The 19,829-nt window shown below is 39.9% G+C and overlaps 1 protein-coding gene and 2 long non-coding RNA genes across 4 annotated transcripts in view; 1 reads left to right on the plus strand and 2 right to left on the minus strand.

Annotated features, from left to right (window-relative positions):
• Positions 1 to 4,673: 4,673 nt before the first annotated feature.
• On the minus strand, positions 4,674 to 9,840 carry LOC311436124. Its single transcript, XR_014692615.1, has 3 exons — positions 9,803 to 9,840; positions 9,340 to 9,429; positions 4,674 to 4,791 (listed from the first exon to the last, which is right to left on the minus strand). It is a non-coding gene; the product is annotated as an uncharacterized lncRNA (long non-coding RNA).
• Positions 9,841 to 9,994: 154 nt separating this feature from the next.
• LOC311436122 lies at positions 9,995 to 12,923 on the plus strand. Of its 2 annotated transcripts, XR_014692613.1 has the most exons (3): positions 9,996 to 10,111; positions 10,738 to 11,734; positions 12,344 to 12,923. It is a non-coding gene; the product is annotated as an uncharacterized lncRNA (long non-coding RNA). The 2 variants fall into 2 exon arrangements; XR_014692612.1 differs by lacking the exon at positions 12,344 to 12,923 and having other exon boundaries at positions 9,995 to 10,111; positions 10,738 to 12,303.
• Positions 12,924 to 14,377: 1,454 nt separating this feature from the next.
• Positions 14,378 to 19,829, minus strand: part of WFS1 (wolframin ER transmembrane glycoprotein) — a 36,601-nt gene continuing 31,149 nt past the window's right edge. The window contains exons 7-8 of the mRNA XM_084518428.1: positions 18,759 to 18,904; positions 14,378 to 17,068 (exon numbers count right to left, since the gene is read on the minus strand). Of these exons, the coding sequence (XP_084374554.1) occupies positions 15,260 to 17,068; positions 18,759 to 18,904 (1,955 nt within the window). The 3' untranslated portion in view covers positions 14,378 to 15,259. The remainder of the gene's footprint in view (positions 17,069 to 18,758; positions 18,905 to 19,829) is intronic.

The raw sequence follows: 19,829 nt of genomic DNA on the forward strand, positions 1-19,829 counted from the left end.
GCACTGTGGTCTGTATCGGTTCCTTTACCAAACAGGGGTGTTTATTTATTTGGGGAGTGTTCCTGAGGAGGGCTGGGACTCCTCAACTCCTGACACTCCTTTTGAGGGTCTCAGTGGTTCACAGGACCATGCTGTTCTGGTGCACTGCCTGCTTTTGCAGTCCACGGCATTTACCACATTGTTAGAGCTTTTTGCTTTATTTTATTTTACTCCTTTTAAGTAACATTTCTGTCTTTCAATCAAGCCAAGCCTGTTTGTGAGTGGATGAACGAATAGCTGCATCCCTTTAGGCCACATGGCATGGTGGAAGGGCCTCCAAAAGTCCTGCTGGTGGAAGGCTGTCCTGTCTCACCTGCCTCATTCCCTTCTCTACACCATCTATTCAGTATTTATTCACATTACCAACTGTGTGCTTTAACTTCCCGAGTGAATAAGTGACAGACTGATAGAGCTAGCCAGCTTATTTTGAGAAGTTCATTCTCCATCAATCTCTTTTTAAAACAATAATTAGCATCCTCACCAGGTGGAGGACTATTTAAGACCTTGGTATTACTATTCCATGGGGACTAGCTGTTTAAACACAGCCTAGCAGAGTTAATACATAAACCCACACCATTGTCTGGGGGTTGGAGTTCTGGAAGTCTTGGCTAAAAATGCTGTCCTTGAAGGCAAATTTCAGCTTTAGTGGAAGCAAAGTCGCATCACTTCAATACACCTCAGAAAATCCCTTGTTAGCTTTTTACAGCATAATTATTTTCATCCCGGCATTTGGGGAACACAGACAATGCCACAATCTCTGTCACTATAAAATAAAGGTACTGTGAGATGTAGCATTGCTCAGTGAATTTTAAAGTTTTTTTTTTTTTTTTTTTTTTTTTTTTTTTTTAAAAAGTCCACTGCTAGATGACAAAGGTATTTCTGGAAAAACAGAAAAACACAAACCCTCCAAACCAAACCTGCTTCCACATAAATACATTTCTGTGAGATCTAGCTCTAAGAGAGATCTATCACTATTTCCAAATGAATAGTGATGTAATGGCAAATGAAAGTACAAGGAATTGATGTACCTCATTCGGGAAGCATATGGGAAAAGCGTAGTGGGCAGGAAGTCCTCTTCATCCAGGGAAAAAAAATCGTTGGCCTCCCTAATAGTTCTGGCAGAAAAACTGATATCCCAAAGGATTTCTTCTAAAATCATGAATACAAGAGCACAACTGAGATGACCTGTTAATCTGCCCATATTAAAACTCCTCAGAAAAAAAATAAAAAAAAAATAAATAAATCTCTAAGCCATTATGCACTGATTTCTATGGTGAGTGGAGAATGTACTGATAAAGAGATCTGCATGCTTTTGTACTTGGGTTTGGGGAAAAGGGTGGGTGAAAATCTGCTTTCAAGAAGTAGAAAAAACCAAGTCTACAGCTCTTTTATAGGACATCTTAACACAGCGCGTGAAATCTGTATGTTTGAAGTTTTCTACATCAACGCTGTAAATTTTGAGTGTAGAAGCACAAACGCATGTGCATCAGTTTCCAGCCATACTAAACACATACGGTATGAAATGTGTAGGTTAATTTTAAAGGGAATGAGGAATGTTTGTTTATAAAATACTGTATGCTCTAGCAGGCATGGACAGTATATGTACATATTTATTCTAATGAAATTTAACAAAACTGCTTTTTTTTTTTTTCCTTGTAAAAAGGTTTAAGAATGTGGTAAATTGTATAGAAAAGTTGCTAATGCCAAACTACTGCTTCAAGGGTGTCATACGATTTCTTTGACTTTTGGCCTCCTCGTTAATCTTTGCAGCTCAAAAAAAATAAAATTAAAAAAAAAAAATGCTATGAGCTCATATTGGCATTTACAGCTAGAAGTACTGTAAAACATATATTTAGCTTTTAACATTCTCAAGTAAGAGTCTATAGATAACGTTATAAAGCAGATCTTAATACAACTTTTTTTTTTTTTCTTTTTCTTAATTTGAAGTACCTTACTCTGTTACAGCTCTGGGTACCAAAAAGATCTTGTTAAAATTAAAGAAGTAAATATATCTTTGGAGCTTTATAAAACTAATGAACTACCCAACCAAAATACCATGAAGTGATTACAGAGGAAATAAATAGAAATCTTTCAAAGACCAGTATTCCCTTCACGTCTCTGACTTTGCTACTACAGCTCGGTTGCCTGGTCTTCTTGAATGTATGGAAAGTTAACATCGTCATTGTGAACGTTTCCAACTTTCTTTCTCTTTTTAGTTTGAGCTTTCAGTGGTGTAGAGTAAGTGATGGTAAAGTTGGTAAACCTGATTGTTTTGAAAGCTGTTGTTCATGGCTGCATTCTTTGTGTTGCACAAATTAGCTAACTGTTGTTGAATAAAAATATAAATATGTTAATACCAGCTTTTTCAATAAAACTACAACAAAAAAGGCATAAGGAGATGGCTTCAAGGTACAGCATATTTTTAAGCTAGACACGAGAAGGTTGTTTAGCTCCTATTACAAGGGAGTAAGAGCCACAGTTAGGGGGTCAGGGTAAACGCGTAAGATAAATTAGGGATCAGGGTAAGATCGACACTGGCCCAGGTGAAGAACCAGGGGGAGGGCAGCAGAGGAGCATCCACCTCTCTTTTTGTCCTCCACTCAGGAGAGGGGCCGAACCTCAACAAGCTGGTTTGGCACACACTTAATGATAGGAAAGGACTCACTTCCCAGCCCAAACTGATGCCTGAGCCTCCCCTAGCTACTGTGGTGTTTACCCCAGACCTTGGTCTTTTCTTTTGAATCTCTCACCCTGTCTGCATGTTATTTATGGAGCCACGGGGTTGGAGACACCTCCTGGGCATCGGCACGTGTGAGTTACACCCTGAAAGGTTAAGTCCTTTTTCTGGATGTGGACCAGAATACATTGCCTCAGCTGTTAGATTAGGCAGGGTATTGCTTTGCACAACTCCCCCAGAGCTTACACGCTAATTCCACCCCCCTTTCCCCTTTCTGGGAAGACACAGTCAATCCCACTCATTTAGATGGGCAAATATGTCTAGGCACTGCAGAGAGAAATCTCGGCTGAAAATCAACACATCAAGCAATTCACTATTTACCTTTCCAGTTTCCTTTTTCATCCCTAAATGCCCAGGACAAGCAGGAGCCAGATGGCTAACTCTCCTGCTCTCAAAATTGTCACCAGCAGATTTAGTAGCCGCATACGGCAATCTCACTCTGCATGGAGTGGGGGTGTGGGGAAATGCTGGCAGAGCCACCTGCTTCTCCCATGTGCAGCCAGCAAGTTGTCTTGCTCTCAGGCAGCCTTACGTCCTTTGGTCCCTGCCAAGGCTGTGGTTTTCAATCCCTGGTGAAGGGAAGTATAAGGATTGTTCACCTTCTATGTCCAATTTTCAGTAACATTATTACCATCAATTTGCTCCCACTCCCAATAGTAATCCTTTTCCATTTGCTGTCTTCTCAGCAAATTGCATTAAGTCTAAAATTAGAGCATGAATTCACTTATCTTGCCTGTGTGGCAGAACCTCAAAAGGCAACAGCATTACTAGTGTGGGTAGAGATTCAAAAAAATTGGCCCTAATTTTATAAGACGCTTGGGACAGGGTATGTGTCTTTGGTTTTGTGAAGCCATGAAACAGTCTGGATGTTTGGTACATGACAGCTTGACACGCATGCTGGAAAGGTTTGCTTTCAGAGTGAAAGCTTTTATTAGCAGCAATTTTTTTTCCTTCTCTCTGAAGTTGGACTCGGATCAAACTTCTACTCACATGAAAGTGAGCACAACTCTTTAGGCACTTCGAGAGCCTAAGTCAAGCCTGAGACACAAAGCATTTCATGTGAGGCACCTGACAGAGCAAACTCCTGAGCTCCCTCAGCTCTAAAAGCTCCCCTGAATACAGATCAGCCAGTCAGGGTACAGATAATTACTTGTCTTGCCATTTGCTAAGCAGAGACAGTCAATGAGTAGGACAAGATACTTAAACCAACAATTCCATCAGATAATTATTTTAATTGTCATGGTGACTATATATATTCTTTGTATAATGTGGCTGCTAAAAAGAATAAAACCTACTGTAGTGACTGCTAAAGGATGCAGGGTAGCACTAGTCATACTAGTAGCATGGGCATGCTGACCCAAGATAGCCCGACAGCTCTAACCTCAAATTCAGGACCAAAATATTCAGCTGAGAGTGCCCCAGTGAGAGTCTTTAGCAGGGAGAACCCCAGAATAACAAAATACTGTAGCCTCCTTCTGAGGGTCAGTGGCTTTCTCATTGTTTCTCCAATTGGAGGAACAAATCCTGGGAGAAGTTGATTGTAAACGATAAATAATTCAGACTGGAATTAGGGTGTCAGACTGGGGGTAGAGGGGGTGGTATCCTTCCCTGCTCTACCTATAACACAAACACTGACTCCAGAGTGGGATCCCCCTGTCAAGAACTTACGCCAATATTCCAGCCTTGGCAGGCTACATCTTTTTAATTCTTCCTTGGCAAGGCTTGAACCCACCCAAACATCCTTGTGGGTTACACTGGGCCGAGCTCCTTCTCAGTTAGTGGGAAGACATGGAAGGAAGCAGAGGTTTCCCTCAGATACAAGCAATGCTGGCGCTCTGGTCTGTGTAAGACAGGAGCGTGCTCACCGTAAGCGTACTTACACCTTGGGTTGGCTTGGGGAAGAGGCAGGGAGGAGAATGTTGCTGTTTCAATTATTGGCCTCTGACATCTCTGCTCACACCTCCCGGAGACGAAGGGCTGCAGTCTCCACTTTTCACAGCTATTGATCCAGGCCTCTGCAAACCCAGAGAGACGGTGCTGCAGCAATTGCACTCTGTCAACAGCATTACAGTACTCTGCAACCTTAAACAGCTAAAGGCTTACTTAACAGCAGAATGCAAGCTAAGCTGTACTGTTTTATCCCACCTTCCTCCACACACTTTGCAAACAAGCAGGGCTCGGCTACGCTTCTTTTTAAAATGTTTGGTTATTTTGGGCTGTCACTGCGACCTTGCTACTGAGCTTCCAGGAATCCAGGGCTACCTTTCAGTCTGATGTCTCCTCATCACTTGGAGGAGCCACAAGAAATCTCTGCTGGCACAGCTTATCCCTAAGGAAAGCCTGCCCAGTCTGACCAGTCCCAAACCCAGACTGTCCCCAGATTTGCCTGTCATTACAGGAGGGCAGAGGAGGCATTTCGTGCTTCAGCTGCAGCCATTGAAAGAGGGGAACAGAAAGATGCTGTCTGTCCCTGATGAATCCCTTTTGCTTCCTCCCTGCCCTTTCTACCCTCGCTGCCTTCCTTTTTAGCCTCTCATCCCATGGCTTTGCACATTCCCCGTTGAACCTTGGGCCTCACAAAAGCCACGCTGAGTCCCACCCCAGGACCAAACACCGTGGTCTCCCCATCTCCTGAGCAGTCACAGAGGAAAGGCCTGTTTGCCAACACAGAGCAGCTTCAAGTGGAAGATTTACAGGCTCAGGGAGGTTGTATCTTAGCAACCAGCGATGCGTTAGGAAAGCAGCTCAGCTGTGTAAGTTTTCAGTTAAAGAACGCACACCACAGAGGCAGGGACATGCACCACGCACAAGGCCGCTCCAGCCTTCGTCGGGAGGGACGCGGCTACCGCACACACACCCACATGCCAACGTGACCCTGAGCCTTTTCCCTTCCCGGCATAGGCAAGTCAGGTGGAGAGATGGCCCATGGCTGTGTCATTGGCTCTCCTGCAGGAGGAAGAATGGAGAAAGGCCTTCTGTTTGCAGAGAAACCCTGAGGTTTTGTGCATTGGTCTTGTAGGAACCAAAGTAACATTTTGAACAGTTTCCAGGAGGGAATTGAAAACTCCCACCATGAAAACTTGGTGAAATAGGCATGTGGCTGTGATCAGCCTACGGAAGATCACAGAGGCTGGGAAAGACCTCCAAGGTCATCAAGTCCAACACTAACCCAGCACTGCTAAGTCTACCTCTAAACCATGTCTGAGCACCACATCTACACATCTTGTGAACACCTCCAGGGATGGTGACCCAGCCACTTCCCTGGGCAGCCTGTTCCAATGCCTCACAAACCTTCCAGTTAAGATTTTTTTCTTAATATGAAATAATGTGATCACATGAGGTGATGTGATGCAACCTCTCTTCTCTGTTTTTTACAGCTTAAGCATGGGAATGACAGTTGTTACTTTCCCTTTCGGGGCGATACCTTATTTATTAGTCTTCAGAAAAAGACATCTTCCCCACAGTTCTCTTCTTCCATACCAGGTGAGCCAGGCTACAAACAGAGCCTGGCCTCCGCATGCTTTATGTGAACACCCCAAATGACACTGCTGGCAGATTTTTCTGGCTACGCCTGCAATATGCCTGAATTTCATTGCTGAACTGACAAAGCTATAGGAAAAGCAGTAGGGACTCTGAAAAACTTCATTTGGATGAATCACCATTTTCTGCCTCAAAAGCTTCCTGTAAAATAATTATTGCTGGCTTTTAGTGCCCATTCCATTCCATTTTCCTTATTCCAAACTGTGATCCCTGTTGTGCAGCGACACACTGCAACAGCGAGATGAAACCAGCGTAATCCAAAGAGAGGGCACCTTTATGTTTTGGAAAAAAAAAAAAATAGTCTAGTCCCCAAAAAAGCAGCTGCTTGAGAAAAACAGTAAGAGTGGTGCAGAGTTCCTCACCTATAGATTAGGATTTTTCTGCACAGAAAGACAGGTCTTAATCCCTAACTACAGTCCCTGACCAGTCTTGGAAGCACACCTGGCATTGCAAACCTGGTGTGGACAAAACCCACAGACTTCCACGGGACTTGGAAAGGTGGCAGCCATCGTCCTTCTGGCTCTTCCCTCATGGATGCACTATTTTGGAGAAACTGAATGTAATAATGAAAGAAAATATAAAGCAAAAAAGAAATTCTGCCAGGACAACTACCATTACCAAAGAGTACCAGTTCTGTATGAGAACTGTGATATCAGGCACACACGTGTACTCAATGTATTTATTTGTGCTTAAAGACTATTTTTATCTCTAAGCTGCAAGACAGAAGAGCTACCCTGGGCTAGAGAAACTTCAGGATCCAGGATTGAAACATTCCCACAGAGACCCACTTTTTAAATAACGATTAAAGATCAATTGAACTGTTACTAGAAGCAGCATTAGGAGAGATTTATGAATCATCCATTTATAACTCTAGGAAAGCATCTTCTGTCCAGAGAAGACTGAAAAATCCATTTATTGCTAAACCATTTGCTGGAATCATCATCTGTCTCTCACGCCAGTGTGGGGGCACGCTGCACAAACAGGGCTCTGGCCTCTAACTGGATTTGGTGGCTGTGAAAGGTTAATAAATTCCTTAAATGTACTTCATGACAGGATGTGCTTTGAACAAAATTTAGCACCAAAATGAACTAAATTTCCTTTGTGTGGCATCCTCAAGGAACACACCTGGATTTTTGATAGATTTTTTTGATGTTCTTTTTTAAACTAGAGGCCTGTTAGGGTACTCAGACACTGACATCCATCCTGACCTTTGGCTGGTGGTTTCAGCTTTACTTGTGGACAGGTTCCTGATCAGAATTCAATCTGTTCAAGCAGACTGCCAAAGCATCTAAGCCCTATTGAAATAACATTTCCATTACCTAATTAATTGTTTGAAGCTATTCTCAGTGATTACTTACTGAAGTTATAGTTTGTCACCTGAGGCAACAGAACGCATTGTTGTCGTGGAAACATCCTGGCTGTCACCAGCGCTGAATAGGGAGGGAGGGACAGGAGAGGGAACTAGAGAAGAGATGCTTTGTTGAAATGCCTCACTCTTTAAAGTGAAGAAATTATTTGAGATAAAGACAGGTCACTCAGAGCTAAGCTAGGGTTTCAATGGACACTGATTTCTGAGGCGTTAGGGGGACTGTGGGCTTGGTTCAAGCCCTTTTAAATTTGGCATGACATTTCCTGCCATCTCCCATGGTTAACTGCAACATTTGCAAGGCCCTTTCTTATGCCAAACCTGCTATTAGTGCAGAAAAATCCTGCCATCTTCAAAACTAGAACAAAAACTCTGTAACAACCTGCTGAAAAACAAAACTAAACAACAACAACCTCCACCTGTTATCATCTCTCATTTGTAAAGTATGAAAATTCTGACTTTCAGGGTTTCTTTCATCAGCTTTTACCTGCGTGATCTTGACCCAACCTTTCTGCTTTCCTCAAATCCATGCACAAATTTCTAGTGCATGAACATCTACAGCAAGAGTAGTAGCCAGAATTTCCCTTAAGACAACAAGTCTTCTACCTAAGTTTTACCTAAACTCTGAGACAGATTTTCTCTCGGACAGGTAACAGAAGGTTAATAAAAAAATTATAAAAAGATATAAACTGTGATAAGCCCTGGTTTGTTTTGTTTGTTTTTGCATCTAACACATACAGGCAATGAAGAAAACAGTTTCCACCAGAAGGGACATCAGGGCTGCCTGTTGTCACCATGCAAATAACTGCAGAAGCAGACAATGCAGATTAACTCTGCAAGATTTGTGATAAAAGACATTAGAAAAATGAACCTCCTTAAAAATCTGCTAAACTACAAAGTATCCAGAAAGTGCATTCCACAAGATTGCTATGCACTGTTTCATATCCTCTTAGTTTATCACTACACAGTACGTTATCACAAGGTTATTTTTTCCATGATTATGGTCTCGGGTTATAGAAACACTGTGACAGTGACTTTGCTAGTAACTGCTTGTGGGGGAGACGGCTTTAAATTGGGTCTGCAAATAGTTATCAATTTTTCACAAAATATTTTCTGATTGCATTTCCTCCCTGAAATGGAGTAAAACCAGAACCTGATTCTTTTGTTCACTGCCGGTGCCCTCTGGAGACAGCAAGAGAGGGAGAGAAAATGCAAAGTGAACCTGGAGTGCCATCTGATGGCACTAATTAAAACCACACTGCTTATGTGCTTGCTAGAAAAAGGGTATGTACCCTGTAAAACAAAACAAAACAAAAACAAACAAACAAAAACCAGAAAAGTACCACTTTCTTGCAAGAATTATTGAACAGAAAAGGAAAACAAGCGCACGGAGGCTCCAAACACAAATCTGCTCTTTCTGGACATTAATGAAATAATGAAACATAATTCACAGGCAGGACCCCTTAATGAGCACATTAACTAGACTCCCCAAGACCATATTTTCTGACTTTTTAAAGAACACACATTGCAAAAGTATAACTCATCAACAGTTGGGTAACGGCTTGTACCATGATGTTTTTGGCATCCTACGTCAAATAGTAGATGAGAACTAAGTATCTGCCAGTAATTGAGAATGGAAACATAAATTGTTAATTACCTTTGTTCAGCAGTCACTGATGTCTCCATGAAGCTGATGCAGATGTCGCTAACCCTGACTAATCCAGCCTTAGAACTAATGAAACAAAAACTACAAAATGGAGGGATTTTAAATCAAGCTTAGTGTCTGGGGGATTCTAGTTCATAAAGAGCACTTGTCCCTTTTCTCTTAAAACTTCATTTATTTTCTTAAAATGTAGACTGGCATCTAATTGTAACATTCAGGAAAAGGGTTACAACAAATACCAGCTGTCATAAGAGCAGGAATAATGTTAGATGCATCGGCAATGCCAAAAGAACTTAGCTGGAAACGCAGCAGTTGTGCCATCAGCAGTAGAGTGGCATTCCTGTGCTTCATGCTGAGCTATGGAGGGTGCAAGGGAAACATTTTGTGGCAGAAAAGAGACTCAACCTTCACAGCAGCAATCCCATCCGCACAGTGCCACCCATAAAATATGTACCACCTCTCAGCAGGCAGCTTCTGCCAGTGCTGACCCAGGACAATAGATACAGCGCAGTGCTGGAGTAGGCTGATTTTGTCCTGGTCTGATTGTATTAGTGGGGGCAGGTGTGAAAGGTAACTAATTGTACTCAGCCTCACTTGTTAAATCTGTCTCCCCACACAAACCTTATAAAAGCTCTTTTTCTCTTTGTAGTGGGGAATTTGTAGAAGGAAGGAGGGTGCAGCAGACTATAATTCTGTTGGAGCAGACAATCCAGACAGATCCACTGCAGGGGGATTACTTCTGCTGAGGCTCACGTGAAGCCCACAGGTAGTGCCATCGGTCTCCAGGGCTACACCCACCAACCTAGATCAGGCTATGAATGCCTGGGCTGCAAGGTCATGCTTGAATTGTTAATATCTCACTGCCTTGGGAGAATATCTTAATTTGTGTGTGTTTGAATCTAGTGGCCTTCTGTTTGCAGTCAATTGTGGGAAAACTTGCTTGTTGTTTTGGAGGAGTGGTGAGAAGGCTCTGGAAAACATCACAATTTCACTGCTTTGTTTTCCCTGTTGCAAAGCGAGACAGTTAAGGAGGAATGCATGTTCCAACCCACAGGCCATCTGGGAAACAAGAGGGGAGTTAAGGCTAAGAAAGCCTACCAGAGAAACTAGGTTGGGGATGGACTGCCAACATCTAGTCCTGAGGATGTGATGCTTTGACAGGAAAACCCTAAGGGCACATTTTATAAGATGTGGGTAAACTGAAGTGTCAGATGGCTTTGGTGCAACAACTCTGTACGTACTGACTACAGGTATTATATACAGACATGCCCCACCTTACTCATGTGCTGGATGTGCACCTGCTTCTTGACTAAAATGCTGACTATCAATAACCTCCTGCTATTTATTTTCTGCTACATTTTGGGAGGTGTGATAACACATTCTTTTCATCAGAACTGCAAAGAAATTGGTGGCCTCATCGTGAGTTTCAGCCCGTCAGAGGAAAGACTCTACGAAACTCAGTCCTCAACTAAGAATGTGCCACAGATCACATCACTTACTGCACAAAATTATATGAAAAATTGTCAGACAAATGCTGAGGATTGAATTGTGAAGCTGCAGTCTTACAGAAGCTGTTTTCTGTAGCTGGCAGTGGGAAGATTCTATTCTGTATGTTTCTTTCCATAGCAATGTAAAATATTTTGTAAAGGAAGGGTGAAAGTGGTTTGTCCATGTTCATGTCTGGCTTCAAAACCTGAAGAAGAGTTTGATTTGATTGGAGATGATGATTTTTTGTCCTTTCTTAATTGGGGGGTGAATCTCATCTTTTGCACTTTGGATTATAACTTAAAAGAGGAAGTTGCAGGATGCTCATGACATTTTATTTTCTCCCAGAACAAAAGCTAATTACATCTTTTGAGTAAAGGAAGGAAAGCAAAGGAACCGTTTGAAAGCATATAACCAAAAGTTTTTTGTTTGGTTTCTAGCCATCCATATTTGCATTTAAATGATGTCTGCAAGTAGGTATAAGTTATTAGAGCAGCTATAATAATCCTTTCTAATTTGGTGAGTTCCAACTAACTTTTGCTGCATGGATTACTATTTGCTTAACTTAATCATTAAATGATTGTTCTTCCATCATAACTCTCTGCTGTTCAAACAACTGCAGGTGTAAAGCTGAGATGGGAGCACAGCCCCCAGTAAAGGACAACCTCCTTCATTTGCTACTGACATTTGGTACTGACCATACCCCTTACACTGAAAGGCTGCAACGCATCTGGCTAGTGTTAAGGATGTATTCATAATTATGAAATTCATTTTGCCTTTCTCAGTGGAAACAGAGAAGCCAAGAGACAGATGGACATTGAAGTGCTCTGGAAGGTGACATCGTTTTATGTCAAAGGCTCATGCTCAGCTTTGTAAGGAAGCATGGTGCTACCCCTATTACCACGTATTATGAAAAATTGAAAGCAAATCTGTAATAACATCAATTTTATGACACTTGAGAAGACCAGTTTGTTCTGGAAAATAAAAAAACAAAACATGGAAATGAGTAGATCTGTAGGAATTACTTCTCCAGAAGCACTGGGCAAAATGCAAAGTATAAACTCCTTGTATTCCTGCCTAAAGTGAGAGGCTGTTAGTCATTACAGAGTGGGCTCTTAAGTTATTCAGAATTTCTGTACGTTCCGAATTGTTTTTCTGTGCTTATAGAAGAATGTACCAGTTTGAGAACAAGCAGTACTTCTTCATGTTACTTTGAGGATGGAATTAAAATAATGAATATTTACTTTAATTTTGTATATTCTAAATGCTAAAGCTAAGCTTACAGAACAGCTGAACCTAATTTAGATGTGTCAATAGCCATGTAATATCATCTTCCTCCTCCTCAGTTAATTAATACTAATTCAAAAGATTGAATTATCAGCCTAGAAAAAGGGCACCTATCTTTGGAACTGTTTATAATTCATTATGTCTTCAAAATTAAATAAGAAAATAAATGTAGAAGTGAATAATTAACAGCAGCTGCCACATTCTGTCTCTCTCCTTTGCAGTTAAGGAAGATGAACTGTTTTGAATATGAAGATGTGGCACACAGCAGTAGAACAAAGTTATTTTGTGCTCTATTTGCCTGCAAGATTTGAGGTGGTTGGAAACAACCTTTGCAAAAACACCTTGCCTGGGGTTGCAATCACACTTAGTAAAAATTAGTGATTTTGTCAGCTACAATTTAGAAATACTTGCTGAAGGTTTCAGAATGCTGAACACTATACAGGCAAGAAAATGGAGTACCTATCCATCATGTTAATGTATTTTCTTTTTCCATTAAAAAATTGAACAGTCCCCATCAAGTGGGGCTGTGCCCCTCTGTGCATTCCCTATTAACTCCTCTCAGACTTGGAGGTCTTAGCCTAATTTGTTTTTAAGAGCATCACAAGGTTTCCCTATTGACCCCTGAATAGGGAAACAGCCTCCAGCCAGAAGTTTGCTTCATGACAACCCTCCAAATTTCCCTCTAAGCAGCACTGAATGAGGCAGTAGTATTTTGGAGGGCAAAGTGACTGTGTAAGTAATGACAACAAAACACTCATCTCCTTCCTGCCATGGTGTACTCTTGTGCCAGAGGCTTTTTGCTGTTATGGTTCCTACAGTGAGCTGGTCAGGATTGTTTTCTTTCCTCTTTACAGTGTGGAAGTTGACACATGCACTGAAAGCACTAGAGGGGCGCTTCTCAGCTCCCTGTTCTCAATAGGATTCAAAGTCCAACTTGGCTGTTTGCCCTGGACTGAAGCATGCAAAGAGTAGAGGAGTTGTGTGCAGATAGCAGCTTTAGACAACTTTAACCCATCATCTAACCTGCCACTGCTCTGAGCAGATGAGTTATTATTCCCTTACAACAATTACATGCCAGTATCACCTAATAATTTCCTGAGAAAATGATAAACTTGAATTTGCAAAGTTGGTGGAGTTAAACCTCATAACAATGTTATATATGGGAACAGAGGTACTTGGCTTAACGCTTTTGTCTTGCAACCCTTTCCATCTGACTTCAGTCAAATTTTCCCTTTTTGTGACATGTAGTTTCTTCACAATGCACTGACGTTTGTAAATTAACATCTTTATGCAAGGAGTAAAAGCTTTTTTAAAAAATTAATGCTAGTTATGAATACCAAGACTGCTTTTTTTTTTTTTTTCCTCCTGACAAACATGTGAATAGAAGTTTCAAAATTATATGTATCTAAGGAAAAAATGCATCTTTAGAACCTAAGTTTCAGAACAAGGAAGAACATTTAGATATTCAAAAGGAACCTAGAGATTTTCTAGAAACAAAGAAGGAGAGAAGACAAAATTTAGCTTACCTGGTCTCCTTTTGGCTGGAAATAAGCCAACCTACGTCAAAATTTGCATTTATCTGCAACCTTATACTATTTATTTTCCCCAGGTAAAAAAAGAGATGGTTTATAGTTTTCAAAATTAAAAGTATCCTGAAAACATAATTCTACTTCACAGATTTTCTGATAGGCTCAGACATGACCAGGTCTGCAACATCAGGCTCAGCTAATTGCCTGGGAATCTGGCAGCAGGTTTGGAGGAGCCTTTGGATTCTTCCCTGCTGCAGCCCAAAGTGTGATGTTCAAGATGGTGTTGATGGTTGCAGCACAACCAAATGCCTCATTTTATCCAGGTTTCCCCTTCTCTATCTATTTTCACTGACTGTGCTTCTCCCATACACCCCAAACTGATGACTGGTATGCCAAGGCAAAAACAATATGAATGCAGGATCAGTGAAAGCGGTAGGGGAAATAGCATGATGCATGTGATACACACACACATCCAATGGTTCAGAATGTAGTAAGTCACAATGAAAGCAAAGGCACGGAGTATTTTTAAGATTTCATAGCTATAAAAAATTGGCCTGATGTACTCACGTTTTACTGCTAGATTGAAATAATGTGAAGTACAACTTCAGGTATCTCATACAAGAAAACGAAAGCTAAACAAACAGCTTTCATTGGAAAACACGATTATCAGTGCAACATGAACAACCGCTCAAAGTGTCAAAGCATAATGAACAAATGTTCTACTCATTTAATTCAAGTTTATCTTTTGTATTTATTTGCACAATACAAATCATTAAACAGACGTTCTTTTCAGTTTCCACTGTAGACTTTTACATACTGTTTTCAGTTGCTTTGGCTTGTCTGTACCATCACAATCTTATTATCTGGTGTTTGACATTCACATGCCAGCATGGATTATACCTTAGTGTCATACATGTAGTGATCATAACCAATTAGAACAAATACTGTGTTTTGTACAGAATATTTAAAGCAAAATAAAAGCTTGAGAGCTTTTTTTTCCTTTTCTTTTTTTTACAGCCTTGCTGGGGTGTGAAATGGTGTACCTTTCAAAAAAGCTTAAAATCATTATCTTCTGGACAAATAGTGAAACAATGAGTTCTGTACATAGATAACACCACCAGGTACTGATTATATGATCACCTTTTTCTAGAATACACCAAATAAATACAAGCAATAAATGCAACATAAGCTGTTGTCAGCTACCTACTCTAACTCATGCCTGTGAAAATACATATGGGCATGTTGTGAATATTTAAACAGTAAAGTGCTTTTAACATCGAGCAAGTAAATACATCTAGTGTCGTACCACAGGCAAACAGCATGTTCATTTTGGACAAAATAGTCTCCATGCAATTAGTCAGCAGCAATCCCCTGCATTCATTTACAATATTAAACTAGTATAATATCACTTCAGTCATATAGGGTTTTAAAGTCAGGATACAGTGTATACACTTACAAAACTCAACCAATGCTCTACATTAACATACATTTTGAGCACTGCTACAGCAGGGTGTTCTGTTTTATTTATTTATTTTTTTTTTCTTTTTAAGCCAAACCTTTGGTAGTATAAATGCACCGTACATTGAAGATACCACTGAACCAATATGACCTCATTATGCAGCTGACAGGAATGGGAAGAAGAAAAAATCAAAAGCAAATTTAATGGCTTTATGCACTGTGCTCCTCCAGTCATGCTCTATTTTCACATGCCTCCCTGCAGGTAGGAGTTTAGACATGCAATTCAAGCAAGTGATTGCTTTCAGTTCAAAGACAGGCCATTTACTGCCAAGACGACCTTCCAGAATTGTGCTGAATTCAATTATACTTCCCTGCCTCAAATTCAACAACACTTTCTTAAACTCATTGCTTGCCTTCAGCACAATATCTTTGGTTATGTCATCTTCCTCTACTGACTTGGTTCCATTTTTGCTGCTGAAAGGCATACCCACAGTTATTTCAAATTTGTACCGATCAAACATTTTCATGTGGCAGTTATGCTTCGTCAAATACTTGAGACGACACAATTCTTCCTCCTCCATAGTGACATTTTTGGGGTCACAGAGAGGGTATGTTTCACCATACAAGCATCTCATCCAATCACCAATAAAAAGTGGAAGCATATTTATTGCAGATTCTGCACTATTGTCAATTTCTGTAACACGCACATATTTGAACCGCCCAGTCCACGTCACTCTGTGTCCTTCCAGATGACTACATAAAATTTGAGTGCGTGCCATGTTAGTCTCCTTCCACGATCGGGGTCCACAGAGGAAAGCATACTGATTCCATGTCAACGTGGAGTTGTAAACTTTCATTCCCTCTGACCGATACACGTAGAACCAACAAAACAACACTACAGCTGTAATCCACACCAAAATGAGTTTCACAATTGAGCTTCGAGTAAGGGATTTAACCATTTCAACTACAGAGAAGTTGACTTTCGTCCACCATCGGAAGAGCAGAGGAACAGCACACAAAACTAGAGTCACTACGATTTTCACGAGCTCCAGGGACACAAACCACTTAATGAAATGGACAAGACACATCAGTGCAATGCCTACGCCTAGCACTGGGAGTGCAAAGAGAAACAGAAAATAACCAATTGATGCACGAATGAGCCCAATGCCAGAGGACTCCTGCAGAATGACTACAGAGAGTTCACACCACATAAAGCAGACTAGATATGGGACCAGGTAGCAGTAGGTGCCTTTAAAATTCCGTAGTTGTGCCATTCTAAAGAAAAGATAAAACAAATACAAGAACAAAAGGCATGGGATACTTACATTTATCACAAAGAAATGGCCTACAGGAACAGTGAAGAAAGTTTTACCTAAGAATTTCAAGAAACCAAAATTCCCAGGTAATACCTGCAATAGGGATAAGCAACCAGTTGCTATCTCGGTCATTAATGCTCTTCGTGTGTAAGGTTCTGCACATGTGCTTAAACTCATGTAACTTGTCACTGTGAAGAAAACGGAGATGGTAGCTAACTCTGAGCATGGTATACAGTCTTTGCTTGCTATAGGGAAGGAAAAAATTACAAAGAATACAGAGAGTAAAAAATATATGTATGGCTCTAAGTGATTCCATCCAAAGTTCACTTCAGCTTGCTCAACATCTAGGTTTGGTTCAAAACGAAGGAGTAAGTCAGTCAAAGTGCGGAAGTTTTCCCAGGCCTTACTGTCCTGAAAAACTTTCAGTGTGCAAATAACCATAGAAATGAAGGACAAATAGAATATGACTAATGGAATAATGAAGGCAAAAAAATCAATTGTCAGATTACTAATGATGAAGAAGAAGATGAGAGCATTGATATGGTGTGTTGGAATAATAGTAGACAACCAGTGCATTCCTGCCTTTGATGCCATATCTATCAGATATTCTTTAATTTCCATAATGGCATGAAGTGGGTATTTTACAACCTGGAAAGAGAGAGAGAGAGAGAGAAGCATTTTATTTATGAGCAGGTTTGTATCTGTATATCACAGATGATCATAGCTGAAGCAGTAGCAGTAAATTATCTAACCTTAGTTGACATGAAAAGATATTTATTTGAAAAGAATGTTGCCAATAAACTGAGATTACTTTGTCTGATATTATTAGATATGTTTTGATTAATTCAGTCAGGTGAAGCACAGAGGCTATTTTGATTTCAGGAAAGATGAATTTCATTACCTTTGACACATAATTAAATGGCTTCCTTGTCAAATACTCCACTCTGCTAACTTCTTACTGAAGATAATACAGAACTGCAGCCATGTAGTTAATCTTAAATCATTACTTGAGGTGTGAGTACCGTAGCTTTAAAGCATTTAACTCTACCACTGTTCTCCAGGGATTATGTTATACATTCTAATGAAAAGGACTTACACAAAGTCTTTACAGCTGTGGTTTATCTTTAAGAAAAAAATCCTTCCCAAGTACCTATGGACGCAGCTGTCAAAATCTGTTTTGTAAACAGCAGGAATACCTTTATATTTATATGCACGTGTGTATTTGTATGTAGTAATTACAGATATTCTTTTAACCTCATAAGAGTAACTGTAAATGGTCTTAAAATTCTATCTATCTTATGGCATTTCCCAATTCAGTCATATGACAACAGAAGAAATGCTGGATCAAATCCTCTGCCAACCACACACAATCTCTGAGCTACAAAAAGTTACAGGATTATTTTTTTCCAAACAATTATTGAAATATTACCATCTGCACATTAGATACTGCAAGCAAACCCTCCCCCGTAAAAAGCCAATTTTTAATGTTGTCCCAGAACTTATGCTTTTATATTATTTACAGCAGTGGAAAGTCCAAGAATGCTTCAGTGAAGATCTATATGCATTGTGATGAAATGGGGTAACAAACACAATGACTTTGGCATAAGACTGTTTATTAGCAAAAGTATCCATGTTGTTCTTTATAAATGCATGTATTTCAGAATAACAGTTATTCAAAATATTGGAAAAAAGACTCCCACCACCCCCTTTTTAAAAAACAAACATAAAAACATAAGAAGTCAGAAAACCCTACCATATTATAATGGACAACGAAACGACAACAATGACAACAAACTCAAGTCAGTAGCCCAAATCCCGCTTCCTCACTTGAAATTTACACTGGTATTGCATGCATGCTCCTTAATTTTCTCTTCTCCTTTCACTACACTTGGAGAATTCTCAGTATAGAAAGCCACTGACACTAAGTTTCATCATTCTTGAATTCCTTCATAATCCAACCTTTTTATACTTAAGGTTATGGATATTTTTTCCCACCTTCTTGTTCCTGTTTATGTAAGAAAGATATGAAGTATATAAAAGTGTAATAAAAATGTGGCTGTTATGATAGGGCCATTTGAATCCTCTTTGAGATCTAATGAAGTCAGATTGTCCCCTTGCAAGGAAAACCATTATTCCTTTCTCTTAAATATATGGCTTGTATATATGAAACTGTAAACACATATGTGAAGTAAAGTTTAAAACCAAATTGTAACAAGAATTCTCATACTGTTCTACTGAGACTAAACATCAGCTTTGAGAGTTGAGTGTAAATCACCTCTGTCTGAAACGTGCAGGTTAAGAGTTCTTCAAAATAACCTGTTCATTATTGTCTTTTTACCTTCAGTCGCAGGGGTAACTCTTCAGGAGTCTTCCCTGCCAGTTCATCATCTTCCTCTTCCTGCATAATCAGGTTAGATGGGATGATTCCCTTTGCATATTTCTTGGTAATCTCCACAAAGTCATCCAGAGCAATGAATTTTTTAGCTAAGAGACAAAATACAGATCTTTAGATAAGTAGTATCCCTACAACACTATCCTGATTATATGCATTGAAATATTTATTTTAAAATCATAGAATATCCCAAGTTGGAAGGGACCCACAAGGATCATTGAGTCCAACTCCTGGCATCACACAGGTCTACCCAAAAATTCAGACCATATGACTAAGAGCACAGTCCAAACACTTCTTAAACTCCAACAGACTTGGTGTCGTGTCTACATCCCTGGGGAGCCTGATATTTTCTTCCCTGTTATTAAAGATCTATTCCCTGTTATTAAAGATCTACTCTGAGCTTCAAAAACTGAACTACTGATAACACAGGCTTCCCTAGCAACTTGCTCCAAGATCTGTGCTGAAAACAACCAGCTGCTTTTGCCAGCAATATATGACTACTCTAAATCTTGTCAGACCAGCAGGTAATTTTATTTTACTTATAAGTAGGAAAACAGAGTGACCGTAGCTTTTCTGCAAGTATTCCAAGGAAAACAGACTGCTGGATTAGGCTACACAGTTTTAATCACAAGTTATCATAGCTCCAAGAACTTTGAGAGAAATCTTTAACATCACTTTGAAAAGAAATAATTGTACAGCAACAGTAATGATTTATCTGTACACTACTGACTGAAAATTGACTTCTGATTAGGTGTTTAACAGACATTTTTCACAATTTCATACCTTAGACAGATGTAATCATGGGAAGTGTCCAATTACTTATAACTACAGGTCTACAAGTTACTTTAGTGTATTAATTTAATATGCTTTGTGTGCGCATAGTCCTCCCTCAAACTATATTAACTATGATTTAAAATACCCAGCCACAAAATACACTTCGCTCTGTTGTACACAGAGACAAAGTTCTATCACTGCTTATTTGTACAGTATCTGAATATGAAGCATGATTTATTTACT

Source organism: Aythya ferina (genome assembly GCF_964211825.1).
Source record: "Aythya ferina genome assembly, chromosome: 4".
Classification (NCBI taxonomy): domain Eukaryota; kingdom Metazoa; phylum Chordata; class Aves; order Anseriformes; family Anatidae; genus Aythya; species Aythya ferina.